At 43.4% G+C, this 21,441-nt stretch overlaps 1 protein-coding gene across 11 annotated transcripts in view; it reads left to right on the top strand.

The window, feature by feature from the left end:
- Positions 1 to 21,441, top strand: part of ARSG (arylsulfatase G) — a 118,564-nt gene that overhangs the window by 50,168 nt on the left and 46,955 nt on the right. For 10 of the 11 annotated variants that reach the window (XM_077924036.1, XM_077924033.1, XM_077924031.1 and 7 more), the window contains 2 exons: positions 11,188 to 11,384; positions 16,376 to 16,456. In XM_077924036.1, coding sequence (XP_077780162.1) covers positions 11,188 to 11,384; positions 16,376 to 16,456 — 278 coding nt within the window. The remainder of the gene's footprint in view (positions 1 to 11,187; positions 11,385 to 16,375; positions 16,457 to 21,441) is intronic. The other variant, XM_077924034.1, reaches the window with a different exon arrangement.

Raw genomic sequence — 21,441 nt, forward strand, 5'->3', positions numbered from 1 at the left:
GACCCCTGGACGTTAAGTCAAGTCAAAGGCGACTATGGGGTTGCGGGGCTCATCTCACTTTCAGGCCAAGGGAGTCGACATTTGTCCACAGACAGTTTTCCGGGTCATGTGGCCAGCCTGACTAAACCACTTCTGGCGCAATGGAACACTTTGACAGAAGCCAGAGCGCACAGAAACACTGTTTACCACAGCGGTACCTATTTATCTACTCGCACTAGCATGCTTTCGAACTGCTAGGTTGGCAGGAGCTGGGACAGAGCAACGGGAGCTTACCCCATCATGGGGATTCGAACTGCCGACCTTCCCATCACCACCTGCGTCCCTCTGTAAGCACTAACCCATAATTCACCAGTTGAACAATCAGCTGGGACAGTAAAGGAGGACTGATATAACTGCCTTACTGTGCATGTTAAATGCTGGCTTCTGCTTATTTTTTCACTATTCCTTTAATTCTGTAGAATTAAGCACCTCTGATTGACTTCCGTTAATTATCACTTTGGGCAAATAGCCCAGTCCTTATCTCTCAATAGTGTCTTGTACCGTGGTACCACTGGTAACGTACTTAATTCGTTCTGGAGGTCCGTTCTTAACCTGAAACTGTTCTTAACCTGAAGCACCACTTTAGCTAATGGGGCCTCCCACTGTTGCCGTGCCACCGCCGTGCGATTTCTGTTCTCATCCTGAAGCAAAGTTCTTAACCCGAGGTACTATTTCTGGGTTAGCGGAGTCTGTAACCTGAAGCGTATGTAACCTGAAGCGTATGTAACCCGAGGTACCACTGTATATCACCTTCAGATGCAAGCATAGCTCACCCTCATTCTGATGTAATCCTTTATGATTTTGCATTTGTCGAAAGAGTAGCATGAACAAAGTGAGATCTCTTCCAGTTCCCTGGGTGTGCTATGTAAACAGAACCAATGAAGGCTGAACCAATGTTGGTGGCATTGATCCTTCTTATATCCATGCCATCAAGATCAAATCAGCAGATTTTGGCACCGACTTTGCACTGTTACTTTGTAGAAACGAAGGTGTGTGATACTGGCGCAGGCAAATTATAAGGTTTAGCTGTAACCTTATGTAACTGAATCAGTTGCAAGTTTTATTTTGCAAGCTGTAAAATATTCAGTGACTTCTGAAGCGGCAGTGATTGCTTTGATTTTGTCCTAAGCTTGATAAATGTTTAATTAGATTAAAATATATATATGTGTGTACCTAGCACACTCTGTTGTCTTCTTTAAATGTTCCTCCCTTCATTGTATGGAATCAGATATTTTGATTTTTGAAATGTGAAATTCTGGGCTATGAATATACTTAAGACTCAGTTACCTGGGAACAAGACCCACTGAGTTCATTTTGGTTTACTTCTGAGTAGGCACACAGAGATTTCAAAGTAGCCTTGTAAAACTCTTACCTGCCTGGGGATTGTTGATGTGATTGACAAAGTTCTGCATCTGAATTGTCACAAGAAGCAAAAGTCAAGCCACACATACAAACCTATGCTTGAACTGGATCTAACTAGTTTTTTTTTTTTTTTTAATCAAAACATTGTTACATGGTTTTGAGCACCGGGATAAATGTTTGTGACCTGAAGTGTTATAGCTGATTTTACTGTTACTATTTCAGAACTACTTGTACCCAAGTTAGATCAAGGTACAGGCTACTGGGTGTTGGGTTAATGAAAAAGCTTTTTAACTAATTGCAGGGATTCTCTTTAATTGGGTATCAAGAACCGGATAGATCCGGTTAATCTCTTACATAAGTCAGTGAAGCTGATCCAGGAAACAGTTCTCTTGGGCCTTTTGCTGTCTTGAGCAGTTAATAATAATTAATATTATTAAATATTAATTTTCAGCTTGCCTGATCCGGTTTTGTTCTTAAGACTCCCAAGTAAAAACTGGGTTAATTGCCCCCGTGTGCTTTATAATTAAATAAGTTGATGATTACCTCATGATAGATAGCGAGCCTAATCCTCAGGAGAACGGACAGTTCTGGGACGGAGACAGCAAGAAGGTGAAGCCAGCTATCATGAGTGCCCCACGCTGGAATTATTTACTAAATCTTCAAAATTAATGGAATTGTCTGCCTCCTTTTTCCCTTGTGCTGTTCCTTCAAGGAACCAGGAGGGCTCAAGGCTGGACGGAACTGAAACAAATCCTGTCAGGGTTTCACTCCACCTAGGAGAAGCTTTGTCCTTACTGCATGGTAAATAAATGGGCCAAACCCTAATGACTGTCCTTCCACAAATATTCCCAACAAAGCTGCTGTTTGTTCCCTTGCTCTCATGTTCTGCTTGAGGGTTTCGAACAGGCATCTGGTTGGCCACTGTGAGAAAAAAAACGCTGCAGTAGATGGACCACTGCCCTGATTCAGCAAGCTCTTCTTAAGTTCTTAAACTCTGAAGAAAATTAAAACCAATTAATATGTCTGAAACTGCTCGCTGGTTCTTGAATATGTCTCTGGAACCTCAGGGTGCTAGCCCTGCTCAGAATAGATCCATTTAAATTAAATAGTCTTTAGTTGATCCTGGTCTTTAATTTCAGTGGGTTTACTTTGAGTAGGACTAGTGTTGGATACAGCCCTCAGGATATTTGGCAGTCACCGGGCTGCTAATCTTGCCCATGTTTGTGCATGAACTTGATGATTATAGTAATTGGTTTTCTGATCCAAGTTAGCTTATTCCCTTGAGTAGATTCTGAGCCCAGCCCAGTGAAAAGAGAAGACACGAGTCTCCTTATGTCTAAATGCCGAAGACCTGCCCATAGCTACTCTATAGTTCAGTTTCTCTTCTTGCGGTGAGCCAATATGATCACAGGCTTCATTGTGCAGGGCTCTGTAATTGTTGCCCCAGCAAAGTCTCTTCCCAACCTGTTGGCCTTCCAGATGTTTTGGGACTACAGCTCCTATTGGCCTTGACCACCGGTCTTGCTTGGGCTGATGGGAGGTGGAGTCCAATAACATCAGGAGCACAACTGCTTGGGGAAAGCGACCTTGGCTTTCTCAGAGACATTGTTCCGTGAGTACATTTAAAGTGCTATGATGCCACTTCAAACTCTCATGGCTTCCCCCAAGGAATTCTGGGAGCTGTAGTTTGTTAAAAGGCGCTGAGAGCTATTAGGAGGCCTCTCAGAGCTCTAAATTCCCAGAATTCCCTTTGAAGAGGGATTGATTATAAAACAATTCCAGGCTATAATGGTCCAGCAATACAGGAAGGGACCAGTTTCTTCAGATCCTAACAACAGCTGAGCCCATTGACTTATATACCACACCAGGCAGCTGCTTAGTCTGTTTGTATAGGAGAGCCAACCTTGGTTTTTGCGATCATTATTTTGTTTGAAGTATTGCAAAGGATCCCCTTCTCCCTCTCTCTCCATTGTAATTAGGCAGGAAAGAAGCATTCTGTTGTAGCAATAGAATGAGTTAGAGTTAGTGTGTGGTAACCACAACAGTTTCCCTAGTTTGAAAATGTGTCTGTATCGCCCCAAAGGTTGGGAACTGATGCAGTAAAACAGTCCAGCTTTCCTTTCCCCTTCCTTTTTCTTTCTTTTCTTTTTTTTAAATTTGCTTATTTGGTTTTCAGATCAAAGTTTTGCAATCACATATCCAATATGCAACATAAAAACAAGATTCTAAAGAATCTCATGGACTTCCATCTTCCCCTTTGTGGGTCCTATTGTGAATCATTTCCTCCTGCGTCTTTTATGATAATCCAAATCTTTTACATCTCCATTATGTCCACAGTTCACCATTAAACTACAAGTGTTATTCCAGTCCTACTAACAGTTTTAACTATTGACAATGGTTTTTAAGGTAAATTATAAATTTCCCCCGTTCCTTATTAAAATTCTAGTCTTCCTGCTTTCTGATTCTTCCGGTCATTTTTGCCAATTTGGCATAATCCATCAACTTAAACTGCCATTCTTCTCTTGTAGGGACTTTATCTTCTTTCCATCTCTGGGCCAGTAACATCCGCGCAGCCGTGCTCGCATACATAAATAGTCTTTCCCCTTCATTTTTCAGGTCATTGTGATTGAAGAGAGGAACTTGCAGTTTGTTTATTTATTGTTCTTTTTAAAGTGGGGTCCCTTTGAATGAAAAATGAATTATTTTTTAAGGAAAGGGTGATAGGCTGTTTATGAACGTTGACTTTTCAGGGGTAATATTAGTGTTTCTTTTTAAGTTACACATTGGGGGAATATGGGAACAAAGCGAAGTCTGTGGATCTCTCCTGGCTGGCAGCTTGTCTCCCTTGTTCATGAAATCAGGGAAATAATGTAGGTAGTGCTAGGAACAACTAAGTTTTGAATTCGTGTATAGGAAATGGAAGGAAATTCAGGCCACAGGGTGTAAACGACTCTGCTTGGAAATGGCCAATTTTTAAATTATTATTATTATTGTAATATGTGCTGTGACTTGTAAATATTCATAGCATGTATTTGTCATATATGTGGTGGAAGACTTGATACGATGCAAGATGGAAATGATGGTACAGTGGTGCCCCGCAAGACGAATGCCTCGCAAGACGAAAAACCCGCAAGACGAAAGGGTTTTCCGTCACGGAGGCGCTTCGCAAGACGAAGTTCCCTATGGGCTTGCTTCGCAAGACGAAAACGTCTTGCGAGTTTCGCCATTTTTTTTTGCTCCCCCCCCCTTTTTCAAAGCCGCTAAGCTGTTAATAGCCTTTTAACAGCTTAGCCGCTAAGCCCGCTAAGCCGCTAATAGCGCTAAATCGCTCATAGCGCTAATCCGCTTAGCCGCCAATGGGGTTGCTTCGCAAGACGAAAAAACCGCTAGAAGAAAAGAATCGCGGAATGGATTCTTTTCATCTTGCGAGGCACCACTGTAAAGATATATTTCATGCAGGGCACCGCGAGTCCGTTTGGGAACTGTGAGTTTGTTTGTTCCCAACACCCAAGAGTTTGTACACGCACAAATACGCAAATGCACACGCACTAGCCGTAATCTTGTTCCTCTTCACCATTTGTCATCCTGCCCTTTTCCCTTTGGAGGGCCCTGAGGAAGAGCAGGCCTTGTTAGAGGAGACAAATATAGCTGTAAACAAGAAAACAGGACATGTTCTCTGGCAATTTAAAAATAACCTAGCCTAGGTTATAATTGCCCAGGCTTCCCCCAAATTCTGCGTGGGAATGTTGAAGCCACCTGGAATTTGCAAAGTGATTTCCTTTTATGTAGTTAAAGCTGCAATCCTGTACACACTTGCCTGGAAGTGCACGGCATGGAACGCCGTGGATCCAGCATCTGTGCATACCCAGTGTGTCCCCCCAGCTCACCAAAGCAGGTTTTTGAGGGGTTTTTTTTCAAAAACAAGTTTCAAATATCAACATATCAGATTGAATAGTCAATACAAATTAAGATGACATAAAGAGAGTAAAAACGACTTCCCTCCACCCGTATGTGACTTTTCCTTTTAAATGTTACTTTTCTCGTTGTGTTCTTATACAGTTTTGAGTCTGAAATACATAGATAATTATGAAATGATTGTGAGGTTTAATAGGTTAACTGTTTATATTTGGACAACTTTTCTGCTGTTCTTTATTGGAAGGAGAAAAATAATCATTTCCTTAATAACAATTTAAACAATTTTTTTAACTAAAGCAATAACATTATAGCATATGTATCCATGTTTGTTAACTGATGTGGTTAAAGTTAAAAAAACCAAAAACACCTTAGACTGAGTTTTAGCACACATGAAAAACTTAAAACAAATCCTTATTTCCTGATGAATAGCCTTTGGACTATAATGTAACTTAAATAGAAAACTATCTTTAGAAAGAATTTTCCTCCAAAAACATTTTATTTTAAAAATCTTATTTAAATTAAAAAAAATCTGATTTTTAATTTTTAAAAAATAAATAAATAAATTTGATTTTTATCCACCCTGTTTCCAGACAAAATTGACTCCATACATCTTACTTAGGGGAGGGGGAGCCATACCACATGACATAAGTTTCAACTCATCTATTGTTTACACCTACACAATAATTTACCCCCCCCCCAAAAAAAACCCCCCACACTTCAATTATTTGGAAGAGCCAACTTAACACATTGGAAAAAGAGAGAGATTTGCACCTGCAAAGATGCATGTATGGGTTTAAAAATATCGACTATACTTTAAATGGTATGAACAGGTTTGTTGAGAAGTGATGTGCGAAGAAGTTCATTAGCAATGCAGCGTTGGGGTCAAGGCTGTTTTGAGAAGGAAATTGCACCGGAAGGCGGACAGCGCCCAAGCTCTGCTTCATCCTGTTGCAACAAAACAGTTGGCGGTGTCGAGAGAAGCCGTTGTCTGCATATCACTTCAGGGAAATAAAAAGCTAATGCAATTAGGAACTAGGCTGTGGGAGAGGAAATGACTGCTGTCAGCTTTTTTGAAGCCAGTCACTCAGGGCGGAGCCTTGTGCTGTGCACATAGGCCTCAAATCTCCAAAGAGGCACTTAGCAACAGGGGAGAAAAAAGTAAACAGAAGAAACCTAGGACATGTCAACAGAAAATTTGATTATCTGCTCATAAGAGGAAAGAGCAACGCCACGGCCAAAGCTTGGGGTTCTTCCCCCTCTCCCAATTTTCTGCAGATGCTGGAATCGAAGAGCAGTGGTTGGGCTTGTCAGAGCCACCTTTTGAGTAAATTCACTGGCTGCTTTGCATCCCATATCTTAGTCTGCAAATGCAGAAGCCAACCATACATTTGTTGTGCTCTTCAGAAATTCATACTGAAATGGTGGGTGAGGCTGCTGCTTAAAGAAACTGGAGGTTTTGAGAATGGACAATTAGGTGAGAGATTGGGGTGGCAGTTGGTCACATTGATGTGGTGCTTGGGAATCACTTTTTTTTTTGCTCAAATTTTTTTTGCTCATGTGACTGGCTTAGATCGAGACATTTTACCGCCCTCTCTCTGCCATCTCCATTACCCAAATACAGGCCATTTTAAACCATTAAGACTTCCTTGCAGGGTGTCGCCTGCACTAATAAGAGCATGGTTCTGAAAGGACTGCTACACTGACGGCCTTTTGGTTCCAGCAGGAAGAAGGGCTAATGATCATTTTATATTTTTCTATCCTAAATTGATGCGTTGCAAAAAATGGTTTGCAGCACAGAATGTGCAGGCCAGTTGTTTTCCTGGTTCACATCCAGGGTGCACCTGCCTTGTGGACTGCACTAATACGCCACAGAACCATTCTTAAGGTGCGAAAGACAGCTTTGCTTCTACAGATAGCTCCAAAGGTCAGTACTTGAGGCAGGTACAGCGATTCTTCCAGAGATTACCTTGCCGTTAAGTACCTTTTCTTAGGAGCTGAGAGCTGGCGCACTTAGATTTTTGCTCCTTTGGACGCATCTACTGCTCACGGAGTCTTGATTTGGACTCTTTGAACCCTCTCTTTGAACCCATTCCACCTTATCCTTATCACATAATTTCAACTTACTTGCATCTTTATTGATGTTTAAACTTGCTCTGATTAGCTGACCTGGGCATGTTTATGAGGCTGTTGAACTAAAGGGATCAAACATCTCCTGTGATTTATAAAAAGTGCCTTAAAGAATGGCTCCTGGACCAGAGGGAAAGGGAGAAGCCAAGGATATGTAAGCCTCTTCAGATGTTCCGTAAGTGTGTTAACTAAACATCCATGATCTGGTCTTTGTTCTCATCACCCTCTGCTTAAGTTGGAGGGCGATTTTCTGAACTGGGGAGCCTTCTAATCTCCTGGAGAATGATGAAGGAGGTGGAGCTAGAACCTTATCAGGGTTCTAGAACTTATGTCAAGGTTCTAAAATGTGCAGGAAGCCACATGAGTTTGGAGGCTCCCTACTTCTGACGGTCACCCTCCAACTTGCCGAGGGCAATAAGTGTGACGTATTTTTTAGCATGCTTGCAGAACACCTGGAGAGGGCTTGTGTGTCATTCAACTCAACTTTTTGTTTGCTTGTTTAACCTGTGATACACCTCTCACCTTTCTACACAGAAGTATACTCAAGGTAGCTACAGAAAGAAGTTGCTACCTCCCATGAGTAGGGCTGGGCGCTATCTGGTTTTCAACATTGTGATATATCACCAGCTAAACATCGCGATATACCAATATATCACAATGTCTGAAATTCACGGCCTAGGACCCTCGTACCTACAGGACCGCCTCTCCCGGTATGCCCCACAGAGGACCTTAAGCTTGATAAATTGCAACACCTTAGAGGTCCCGGGCCCTAAGGAAGTTAGATTAGCCTCAACCAGAGCCAGTCCCTTTTCAATACTGGCTCCGGCCTGGTGGAACGCTCTGTCTCATGAGACTAGGGCCTTGCGGGACCTGATTTCTTTCCACAGGGCCTGTAAGACAGAGTTGTTCCACCTGGCCTTTGGCTTGGAATCAATTTGATTCCCTCCCCCTCTTTCTTTTTCCCCTTCTCCTCCTCTGAGGGAACTCCTATTTGGGGACTTCCCTGGCTTTTTTCTGGCCCATGTAGGACCAGTCTGGATAGTTAGCCTTTGTGAAGACTTGACGTTTTCATCCCCAAAAAAGTTTTTGATTTGAATTTGCATTGAAATGAGGCTGCATTTTAATGTTTTAATGTTGTATTTTAATCTTGTTTTTTTAAGTTGTATTTCAATCAATTTGTTTTTATATCAGTTGTTAGCCGCCCTGAGCCTGGTCTTAGCTGGAGAGGGCGGGGTATAAATAAAATTTATTATTTATTATTATTTATTAAATAAGCTATGTAGAGTCATTGGCTGGCTTCACTTTTGTTCCCACATTGTGATTTTTGCATAGCACACACACATATCATGATTTGCAATATATTGCCAGGTCAGAAGCTATGAAACCGATATTGTATCATGATATGAACTTCAAACCGGTTTTGAACGATATGTTGATATATCGCCTAGCCCTAGGCATGAGCCTTGGTTGCATCTGTGAAACACAGGGGAACCTCTTTTGCCTGTAGTATCTATGGCAGTTCAGTGCAGTTTGGTTTCTTTGCAGCATGAGGGTTGGACCTGGGTTGGTCTGCAAAGAATCACTTTCCCATGTTGTCCTTTCACCCAGAAAAGTAAGCATTTAAACCAAAGTCACACAAAGTCAAGTCTTAATACTACATGATTTGTCCTCTTATGGAATTGCTATTCTTCTGCTCCAGGTTTACCCCTTGCACAATGATGCTTCCAGGCTAATTTCCTGGTTGCAGGGTGTGTCTTCTCTTCATCTCCCCCACTCCCAGGTCCATCAGTTTATTTCCGCTGGTGGAAGACATCAGACTCCAGTTCCTGATGTAATTTCTCCTCCTTTCACCTTAATCTCCTTCCTCCTGTACTTCTTGCTAGGAATAACTACTATCCCTTTTCTCCTTGCTAAGGATATATGCTATGCTTGATAAAGGGGCACTCGGCAACTGTTCCTGTGGGTGAAAACAGACATTGTTATTCTCAACCATGGAGCCATCTGCAACTGTCATTCCCAAACTGAGTACACTTCCCAGGGTGTGGGTGGGTGGGTGGGTGGGGGAGAGAGAGAGAGAATCACCAGAGTGTCATGCAGAATTACCTAATAGAACAAAGGATGCCAAGAGGCTCTGGGAGTGCCTCCTTTCATTTAACCTCTGCTGCTAAGCAGTTCTTCTGTTCCTTGGCACTGGGAGTGATTGACGGCGTTGTACGTGATGCCAAAATGACCTGTCCTTAAAGGAGGTCACCCATTGCATCCCTGCCTGAGTCCCTGCTCTGAGTGTGCCTACTTCCAGAGCTTTAATTTCATTGTACGCAGGTTGTATAATGACAATAAAGGTATTATTATTATTGTTGTTGTTGTTAGAGAGTGAATTGTGCGTCCTGTTTTAATTTAAAGGGGAGGGGGTGGATAGTGTGCTTCAGTGGCCAGGCTTTTTGGCAACACCAACCTATGCCAGTTGAAGGGAGCCCTGGTCTCTGGAAGAGCCGCTTCCCAGGGGCTTTGCAGGCACTGGAGGTTCAATCCACCCAATGCTTCTTTCACTGCATCCTACCACTGAGAGTATAAGTTCTCCAACCCAGTGCCTGTGTCCACATGGTGCCAGGTCTGTAATTCTTCTTTTAATGAAAAGGATGCCTGCATGATTTGCCTGAGAGCGCCATGTGTTGATGTCAGACCTGTCCTTGGAGCATCTTCCTGTTAAATCTGATTTAGCAAAAAATAATAATCTCCATATGGGAAATAGGAAGGAAGGAATACTTTTCGTTTCCAGATTTGCAGCTGTGTACTGAATGTACATCCAAGAATTTGCACTATGTAGGTTGCAGTCGTCTTCATTATACAGTAGTACCTTGGTTTAAGAACAGCTTAGTTTATGAACAACTTGGATTAAGAACACTGCAAACCCGGAAGGAGGTGTTTTGGTTTGTGAACTTTGCCTTGGAAACAGAACATGTTCCGCTTCCTGTTGAATGTGTTCCATTTGTAATTTGAGTCCCTCGCTGCTATGGGAAAGCACACCTTGGTTTAAGAACATTTTGGTTTAAGGACTTCTGGAACGGATTAAGTTCGTAAACCAAGGTATCACTGTACTGACACCACCTGAATCAATGTTTGTGTTGTTACTGAAGCCGCGTTGTTGCATGAATCTCTGGTGTTTTGTGATTCCTGAATCAAGGGATACACTGCCCACTCCTCCCCTTCTATTGCCCGACAACAGTGCAGGCGTGGCCTAAATTGGTAATTTTCAAACTTGTGGTTTGGGTTTCTCAGAAGTATGCCTCGGTGAGAATATCAGTAGTGGCTGACAAGTTTTCCTGTCCAGCACTTCCCTTGCAATGCACAGTTACAGATAAGGATTGTTTACATTCTGAACAGCACTCTTAGTTTACTTGGGGACAATGGTGAGGCTCAACAGGCCCAGCTAATGTTCTGCATGAACTGACAGTGGTTCTTAGAACGTGGCTTAGCTTCCTCTGCAACAAGCAGTCTGGGGACATCTATGGTGGACATGATGAGGTCCCCTGTTTGGTTTGAAAAACACAGACTTAAATAAGCAGAACCACTGCAATTTTGGAGAAAGAATCTCTTACAATTTCAGGCCAGCTGAGTGGAAAGATGTTATATTATCATGGCCGTAGTAATAGACTGTTGGGCAGCCGTGCGGCCTCCATTCTGACCAAGTCATGCCTTCCTCCATTTAATTAACCAGTGTGCCTTTCTGTGTTTTCTCTCTAGCCGGAGAGGACACCCGTTCTTCCTATATATCGCCCTGGCTCATATGCATGTGCCTTTGACGTTGGCTCAGCCAACATGGGACCTGCCTGGACAAGATCCATACGGAGCAAACCTGAGGGAGATGGATGCCCTGGTGGGACGAATAAAAGAGGAAGTTGACAGCACCGCGAAGGAAAACACACTCCTCTGGTTCACAGGTGAAGCGATACAACCCCAGTCACTGTAACAAAGGTTGCTTAGGCGGCTGGTTTTATGGGGTTTGTTATAAGGCTTTCTTTGGCTTCAGCTGCGCTAACCCAAAGCAGCCTGAATAACTTAATAAATACGAATATACAACACAGTGCCTTGTTCCAGCAGAATGTTAAATGGCTTAGTTGTGGCGTGTTGGCCTTGGATTCAAATCCTCCCCCAGCCGTTAAGCTCAAAGGGGACCTTGAGCTAGTTATTATCCCTGAGCCTTATTTACCTCACACAGTAGTCTTACAGAAAAACAGGGGGAGGGGAAAGAATCTGACAAAAAAATAATCATTAAAAAAGAAGAAAAGCAACATTTGGATAGGGCAGATTTCAGTGAGGGTGCCACGGCAGTTCTCGGAACCCAGGAAAAGAACTTCAGGGTTTCGTAAAAAGAGGGGCAAACTTTTAAAGATTTGCCCCCCTCCACCCTGCGACAAGTTCTTCTGCACAGATCTTCTGCACAAATTGAAATCTGAGTGGATGAAGATTTGCTGTCTTCCCTGACTGGCAAAGGCTTGGCATTACCCTGAGTAAAGACTTTGTCAGCCAGGGATTTTGAAGGGTTTTTTTGGCAGCTGCAGACGATATTGTTTCTGTTGCCAAAGTCCCCCACAAGCTTCTTTAAAATTGGCCCAGAGCAACATAAAGGAGCTACGTCATACACCGCTGTGTTGCATAGGCCTGGTTTCAAGAGGTGTGGGGGCAAAACTGGAGGCTGATGGGAAAATCTGTTCTTTGGGGAGGACCCTTTGTCCCCCCCCCCCATCCACCCGCCGATGGCTGCCATTCATTTCTGTAGGGGAAGAAAAAGGATCCTTCAGTTGGTTTAAAAATAAATAACTACCTGAGATCTTCAAATCTCCCTCCCCACCCCCCGCTAAGAACCTGGGTAATTTCCAAGTTGATCTGAGGGGAGCTTTGAAAAACTTGAATAAACAGTGCTCTCTTGTATGGTCTTTAGAAACTGTGTAACACGCCATCAGGGGCTGCCAATGTTTTGGGGCCCATAAGCCTATTTGTAAACCAGATTGAACCCTATAATCTGTTGCCTGTAATGGAATGCTTCTTTCAAGCCTAATTTCATTGGTGGGGTAAGGAGGGGACCTTTCAGGCAGTAGGGAAGGCCCACTTTTCCTGCACTGCAGGGCTTTGGACTACCTGACCCTTGGAGACCCTTCCAGCTCACATCAGGCTTGGCCAACCTGGTACCCTCTAGATGTTTTGACCCACAACTCCCGTCAGCCCCAGCTAGCCTCAGGTTCCCGAGAAGGGACTGTCAGTTTGATTAATTGGTCGGAATATCCTGCCTCTGCACATTACATTCTGTTCTTGAAAATATTTCTTCATGTGCTGTGTCCCGTTCTTGTGTGAGGCTAACCATGGTCTCCCATCCAAGGACCTGGCCAGGTCTGCAGCTGCTTAGCTTCAATAACGCTAGAGGAACACGTAGCTCAGCACACACTCTACTGCACCCTGCACATGACAGTCTTTTGAGGGAGCTCCTTCTTGCCCCCAAGCTGGACTGAACCCAAATCTATTTGTGTGATCCATAATAGGACATGTGCCTTAAGTTGATCTATAGATTCACGCAGCTGAGGGCTTAGTGCACTGAAATCCGCTCTTCTCTGAGGCAGCTGAAAGCCTGTCACCCAAGCCCCAGTTTTCTTGAACTTGTGCAATAGCAGAGTTAACTCAACAGACCCTCCAAGTGTCGATATTTTCCAGGGACGTCCCTGATTTAGAGAAGCCATCCCAGTTTCTGATTTGATCCCAGAATCTAGATCAAGGGAAGTAATAGTGCCACTGTATTCTGCTCTGGTCAGACCTCACCTGGAGTACTGTGTCCAGTTCTGGGCACCACAGTTCAAGAAGGACACTGACAAACTGGAATGTGTCCGGAGGAGGGCAACCAAAATGATCAAAGGCCTGGAAACGATGCCTTATGAGGAACGGCTAAGGGAGCTGGGCATGTTTAGCCTGGAGAAGAGGAGGTTAAGGGGTGATATGATAGCCATGTTCAAATATATAAAAGGATGTCATATAGAGGAGGGAGAAAGGTTGTTTTCTGCTGCTCCAGAGAAGCGGACATGGAGCAATGGATCCAAACTACAAGAAAGAAGCTTCCACCTAAACATTAGGAAGAACTTCTCTCAGTGCTTCATTCTGGACTCCTTCTGTTTCACATTCCCAGACTGTGAAACTTGGGAACACATCCGTTATTGTTGGGTTATCTTCATTTGACTGTCATTTCAGTCAAAAGGACAAACCTTGTCATCCACCTCTAAAAATCAAAGCACAAATCCCCACTTAATTGAAACAGAATTTCCAGTCCCTAAATCCATTTTTAATGAGATCACATTTGGCTCATTAAGATCCAAGCCTGACTCGTTTCCTTTCCTTATGTTTGCAACCCATAGACTGGAAGGCTGGTTTCCTTCCTCAATAAATATATATATATGGTACTTTTATGTCTTGAGTTTCTTTTGGTGCCTGGAGAGAGTAGTGACTCAGGTCGGATCCACAGCATACATTTAAAACACTCTTAACTACAGTGGTACCTCAGGTTACATACGCTTCAGGTTACATATGCTTCAGGCTACAGACTCTGCTAACCCAGAAATAGTACCTCGGGTTAAGAACTTTGCTTCAGGATGAGAACAGAAATCGTGCTCCGGCAGCGCAACAGCAGCAGAAGGCCCCATTAGCTAAAGTGGTGCTTCAGGTTAAGAACAGTTTCAGGTTAAGAACAGACTTCCGGAACGAATTAAGTACTTAACCCGAGGTACCACTGTACTTTAGCAATCATGGCCCCCCAACCAAAAAACCCCCCAGAATGCTGGGAACTGTAGTATGCTAAAGGTGATGGGAATTGTAGCTCTGTGGACCGTAAACTACAGTTCCCAGCATTGTTTTGGGGAAGCTATGACTGCCAAAATGGTATAAATGTGCTTTACGTGTATGGTTGGGGTGCGATAGATGCCTTTGAGTGGCCTCACCGATGCTCAGACCTGGCTCTTTTGAAAAGCTTGACATGGCTGAAGGAGCACTTGGTCCCTGTCCTTCAACCAGGTATCTGGTTCCTTGACCATCCATCACAGGACTTGACCACTTCTATTCAGTTTCTCTCAGGCAGCTTAACTGATAAGGTGGCATTTGTGTCATTGAATTCATTAAAACAACAACAACAACCTATAATTAGTTTTTCTTTTTCTTTTCTTTTTTTTGTAATGTATATAAATGATATATATATATATATATATATATATATATATATATATATATATATATATATAAAATTTATTTATATACATTACAACAATTATTTAACCAAGTTTTAACATTTTTTACTCCCTATCCCCTCTTTCTGCGGTTCCTTACATTTATTTTCGTCCTTTCCTGCATACTCCAAATTGCCTTAACTTATTCTTTTAATCGTCTATTCTCATATATTTTTTAAAAAAACTGCAGGTTTTTACAATAATCCTGTCAATGTCTTGATTTGTTTACAGTATGTAATAATAAACCACTTCCATTCCTTTCTAAAAAGTTTGTTGTCTTTCAAATAATTATCTTTATATAGATTTATATTCTTTGCTGTTAACCATACACAATAAATACCTAACCTTTTCAATCTGTAGCCCTGGTATATTTTGTAATTTATTTTTACTCTCATCATTCATGTTTTTTACCAGGAGCTTGGTATTATCTTTATTAATTTTAAGACCTGCTATTTCTCCAGAAAAATTGATCTCTTCTAATGCTTTCGGAATTGACTCCGTTGGTTCTTTTACAGATATCACCACATCATCTGCAAATGCTTTTAATTTGTATTGTCTCTTTCCCACCCTTATTCCTTTAATTTATTCTTATTCTTATTCTTTGTGCCAAAACTTCTAAAACTAATATAAAGGTGACATCGTACAACCTTGTCTAGTGCATTTAGTTATCCTACAAGTCTCAGTCGATAATTTATTTACTATCAATTTTGCTGATTGTTCTGTATCCTTTGTAACCTTTTAATAAAGAATCCAGAGGCCCGCTGCCGCTACACAGGGGACGGTTTAAAGAAAAGAAAATACAAAATTGGTCCCACCCTGTAGCTTAACCAGTGGCAGCTAGGAACAGCTAGGAGCTAGGTGGAGTCACTGATCTCAAAAAAATGTAGACTCCTACAAGCAGGCCAGCTGCTGTTTTGACTTAAATGTTTGTTTGGGCTTCTTGGAAGTATGTAAAGGCATGGAGTGGGGAGGGGGGGAACACCGGCCCACAATGGTACCCACCTGAGAGGTGCCGGAAATGCGCTCTGGCTGAAAAAAGGACAGGGTACCAGCCCATTTAGAAGCAAACAAACAAGCCATTTGCCTGCAAATAAAGCCTCCCTTGAACTCTGGTGTTTCCTGAATGTTCTTGTGACTCTTGCTTTTATTATTATTTTTTAGCTCGGTGTAAGCCATTATATAGGGACGCGGGTGGCGCTGTGGGTTAAACCACAGAGCCTAGGAGTTGCCGATCAGAAGGTCGGTGGTTCGAATCCCTGTGACGGGGTGAGCTCCCGTTGTTCGGTCGCAGCTCCTGCCAACCTAGCAGTTCGAAAGCACGTCAAAGTGCAAGTAGATAAATAAGGACCGCTCCTGTGGGAAGGTAAACAGTGTTTCTGGTTTGCCAGAAGCAGCTTAGTCATGCTGGCCACATGACCCAGAAGCTGTATGCCGGCTACCTCGGCCAGTAAAGCGAGATGAGCACCACAACCCCAGAGTCGGTCATGACTGGACATAATGGTCAGGGGTACCTTTACCTTTAAGCCATTATATTGGTAACAATATTAAAAGGAAGCTTTTTGTACTGCCCATAATCATTCTTTGGAAGTAGCTTTCTTAACATATTAAGGTTCATTTGAAGGGGTGGGACTTTCCCGTTCTGTTTTCAACAAGGCATTTTCTTTCCCTCCTAGGAGATAATGGGCCTTGGACTGAGAAGTGTGACTATGCAGGCAGTGTCGGTCCCTACACAGGGAGATGGCAAACAAGAAGAGGTAACTGCTGGCACTCATTCGTTTCTAAGGCTTGTTCGGCTCTTTCGCAGCATGTGTGCAGAAATCAGGATCTATAAGCTCCCTTATCAAAATTCAGGCAAAAAGCTGGAAGGGAAGTTAGGATGTATCCTCTGTTTCAGTCCGCTAGCACTGACCTCTTCCTCCTTCACTGGCTGTAGCACCCTTGCCATGGAAGACTTAGAATCAGGGAGGCCCAACATTTTTGGGTTGGGGCACGTTTGGAAATTGAAGAAATTGTTACAGGCACCATAAAGTACCCATTTCACAGAATACAAACTGGTGCATGCCCTCCGACATTTATCTGATGAAAATAGGGACGTCCTACTCAATAGTGGCAGTAGTAGCAGTAGTAATGATGATGATGATGATGATGATGATGATGATGGTATTATCATCCGACTGGGTTGCCCCAGCCACTCTGGGAGGCTTCCGACATATATGAAAACATAATAAAACATTATACATTTATAAACTTCCCTTTACAGGACTCCCTTCAGATGTCTTCTAAAGGTTGTATAGTTATTTATCTCCTTGACCAGGAGTCAGCAAACATTTTCAGCCGTGGGCCGGTCCCTCAAACCTTGTGGGGGGCTGGACTATATTTTGAAAAAAAAAATGAATGAATTCCTGTGCCCCACAAATAACCCAGAGATGCATTTTAAATAAAAGCACACATTCTACTCATGTAAAAACATCAGGCACGCCCCACAAATAACCCAGAGATGCATTTTAAATAAAAGGACACATCCTACTCATGTAAAAACACGCAGATTCCCGGACCGTCCGTGGGCTGGATTTAGAAGGTGATTGGGCCAGATCCAGCCCCCGGGCCTTAGTTTGCCTACCCATGTCCTTGACTGTAGGGCCACATAACTATATACCCTCCAGCATTTCCCTGATGAAAATAGAGACGTCCTAAGGAAAAGCGGGACATTCCGGGATCAAATCAGAAACTGGGATGGCGTCTGTAAATTCAGGACTGTCTCTGGAAAATAGGGACACTTGGAGGGTCTGCTGGTGATGCTCAAATAGCAAAATGTACGCACCCAAAGCCAAACAAAACAAAGAGCTCCTCCACCCTAAACAACCAACTGGAACATCAGAAAGTGCCTTATACTTATATGCGTGTTTTAGCTGCCTTGGACTTTCAGATTTGCTCATACAACATTGAACACAGTTTTTAAAGTGCTTGCCAGCAGATTCATAGAACAGGAAATCTTGTATTCTTACTGTCGCTGCGGTTACTGGGGATAGTTCCCACTTGAGAGGGAGTCCTTGGACTCGATAATAATTTCAATGTTCCCAGTTTTAACTTTGATGTACTAGCCAAAGTTCAATTTTTGATGGACAGTGCCCTCTTAGTGGGGATTATCTTAAAAATAGCACCACATGTTTACAGAGAGATAAATACCCAAAGATGTTTATTATCGGTCTGTAAATCACTAAGAGAGATACTGACAGACTGTCTCTCATTTCTCGCAAAGCGCTGGAGTTGTGATCTGGATTACAGTGGTACCTCGGGTTACAAACACTTCAGGTTACATAGGCTTCAGCTTACAGACTCCACTAACCCAGAAATAGTACCTCGGGTTAAGAACTTTGCTTCAGGATGAGAACAGAAATCATGCTCCGGTGGCGCAGAAGCAGCAGGAGGCCCCATTAGCTAAAGTGGTGCTTCAGATTAAGAACAGTTTCAGGTTAAGAACGGACCTCCGGAACGAATTAAGTATTTAACCTGAGGTACCGTTGTATTTTGAAGTGGCCTGATTTTTCTCAGGGGCTCAAAGTTTGTTAATGCATTGTGGAGCTTGGTTTCCTTCCTTCTTTCCTTACCCCTTTGATGCCACGTAGTGGGCAAATATTGGGACCTCCTTGTTATATGTAAGAAATGCTGATGAAAAGCAATCTCCTGCCATCATTTTGATTTCATCAGGAGAATAGGATCCAAGTCTTGCTTTGCCTGAACTGACAGCGATGCAGTGCCATGGCCTTTTCCACCAGGGAGGAGATTTCGATGAGTCAGTGCTGAATGAGGCACATACAAGATACCTCTGTACTGTGTCACCCATATTGGAAACATCTGGGAATCAGTGTAGGCATCTTGTTCCTATTCTGGAAATTATGAGACCGGTTGGAAGAGGAGAGCACAAACAAATTGGATTCCTACAAATTGGAATTCAGTGTCGTGCTGAGCAGATCACTCCGTCAGCATAAGCATTTCTGCTTGTCTACTGGAGTGATGGGACGTGGGTGGCGCTGTGGGTTAAACCACAGAGCCTAGGGCTTGCCAATCAGAAGGTCGGCGGTTCGAATCCCCGCGATGGGGTGAGCTCCCTTTGCTCGGTCCCACCTCCTGCCAACCTAGCAGTTCAAAAGCACGTCAAAGTGCAAGTAGATAAATAGGTACCGCTCCAGCGGGAAGGTAAACGGCGTTTCTGTGTGCTGCTCTGGTTCGCCAGAAGCAGCTTAGTCATGCTGGCCACGTGACCCGGAAGCTGTACGCCGGCTCCCTCGGCCAATAAAGCGAGATGAGCACCGCAACCCCAGAGTCGGCCACGACTGGATCTAATGGTCAGGGGTCCCTTTACCTTTACCTTTACCTTTACTGGAGTGGTGTTCCTTCTCCTTTCCCCATGCACTGTTCTGGTGTTTCTCCTGCCCTTCCCAAAAAGATTAGAGAGGGACGCAGAGTGCACAGGCATGGGGGATGAGAGGAGGATGAAAGTCTTTCCGTCCTAGCAGGTCTTGTTGTGCTGGCTCTTGCAAGTGCAACAACTTGGTTGAATCCGGCCCTTCTTTATTTGTTTAAAAGCTTTTTTATGCGTTGCTTAATAGGCCAAAAATCTCTCTTAAGAAGTTGCTAATCTCTAATTAGTAACAGTAATAATTTCCCTCCGACAGCAGCTTTGGGAAACTGGGGGTTTTACTGGGATCGTTACAACTGTGCTGTAAGCTCATCAAAAATGCCCCAAAACAAACTAGCAGCTGCAGTGCTGACAGAGCCCGATTCGTGGAATTTATGCTCTCTGACAGAATACAGAGACTCCAAGGTGTTCACTTTGGCATAACTCTGCCTGTTAGTTCCATTTATCTGTATTTGGTTTCACTGAAACGTTAGTTTTTTTCTAAGAGGTGCCAAGTTCCCCAGGAGGCTCCCTTTGTTTTTCATGCCTTTGAAAACATCTCTCTCATTGTAAAGATAACTCTGATCAGATCTGCATCTGTGTGTCTCTTTTGCATTGGTGGGATTATTTATGTTGAGGTAGGCAGGAGGCCACACTGTGAAGTAGTTGATTCCTGCCTCTAAAATACTGTGTGTGTATGTGTGTTTGTGTGTGTGTGTAAAGTCATATTTCCCAGTTGCTATTTGAGAGCAGAAGCAGCAGCTATTTCCACATATGTTTCCTGTCCATTTCCAAATATAGAAAGGAATGGTCTGACATTTACAATAAAAAGCTGCCGCAGAACAGTCCCAGGGCTTTGCTGTCTTCATTTAAAATCCCTTCCCTACTTCTAAAACTTCCTCTCTGGCCATATGACTTAACTTCTCATTTATTTCCGGAAATTAGTTAACCAGTTTGCATCTCTAAGAGCCATATTTCAACCCAGCATCTCACTATATCACAAAGGTAAAGAACCTGTGGTCCTCTGCATGTTATTGGATCCCAGTTCCCATCAGCCCCACCCCGTGCTTTTCCAGTGGCCAAGGAATGTTGGGAGTTGTAGTCCGGCAACATTGTTATTCCTTGTTTACACAGTATAAAATAAATCTCATCTTCAAATTGGGCATAGCATGTGCTGCCACAAAATGTGGCGGCCAACAGCTCAGAGGGCTATGAAGTAGATTAAATAAATTCATGGCGGATTATGCTATTAATGGTTGTTAGTCATAATGGCTAGATGGAAGCTCCAGATTCAAAGGAAGCATACTACTGAAAGCCTGATGTTGGAAGTCTGGAACCAACAACAGGAGAGGTGTGTAGTCTTCCTGTCCTGCTTCCCAGAACCGTGGGAAGGGCTATAGCTGAGTGGTAGAACACTTGCTTGGCATGCTCAAGGTTCAATCCCTAACACCTCCAGGTAAAATTGGGAAAAGCTGAAATTCTGGAGAGTGGAGGAAATGTGTTTTGGGCTGCAAATCCCATCAGCCCCAGCCAGTGTGGCAAATGGCCAGGGATGGTGGGAGCTATAATCACCTGCCTTTCCTTCGGAAGCAGAGGAGAAAATATCTGAGGACAGCCATGGTGATTAGCTATGGGCGAAGATGGTCAGCTAGTACTCTGGTGCCGAAGTGGTGAACCAGCCACTTTGAATTGATCTTGGAAACAGATTGGGAGACAGTGTTTTCAACACCAGTGGTATCAATATAATCCCAACGCCTGGTCTTCTGCACCTGTGTCGCCACCTGCATTTTGAACTAACCACAGACTTCGAAGGAAGCAGCATGTACTGCATGTGGCAGTGGTCTAATCTGAAGGCTACCAGAATATAAGAGACATAGCCAGGTGATCTCTATCCATAAGTGGCCACAGCAGGTGCACTAAGCTCTGCTCCAAACCACTAGGGCTCCTTCCCTAGCCTGTGAACCTCATCCTTCAGAAGTAGTGCAGCCCTGTTTGGAATTGGTTGAAAACCACCCCTCTAAAACAGCAAACTTGCCAACAGCAGGACTGAACTTGAGCTTTGGGGGTGAGTCTTACAATGTTTGCATGAGCTATAGACAAGCCCTAAAGTCCTCCAGAAAGCATCTCAATATGTTTCCTGGCAAAAAGTTATGCATGCAATAAATCAAGTGACATCCCATGCCCTGGTAATTTTCCATTTTGGGCCTTTCCAGGGGGTGTTTTGGGTTTGTCCATCCCCACCCCCTCTTCCTTACAAGGAAACATTCTGTTTTCTCTCCTCCGTCAGATTTCCCCCAGAAGCCTTGGCCTTTGTAATTTAATGCAACAGGATGCTTGCAT

The sequence above is a fragment of the Podarcis muralis genome, chromosome 2 (assembly GCF_964188315.1).
Source record: "Podarcis muralis chromosome 2, rPodMur119.hap1.1, whole genome shotgun sequence".
NCBI classification, from domain to species: domain Eukaryota; kingdom Metazoa; phylum Chordata; class Lepidosauria; order Squamata; family Lacertidae; genus Podarcis; species Podarcis muralis.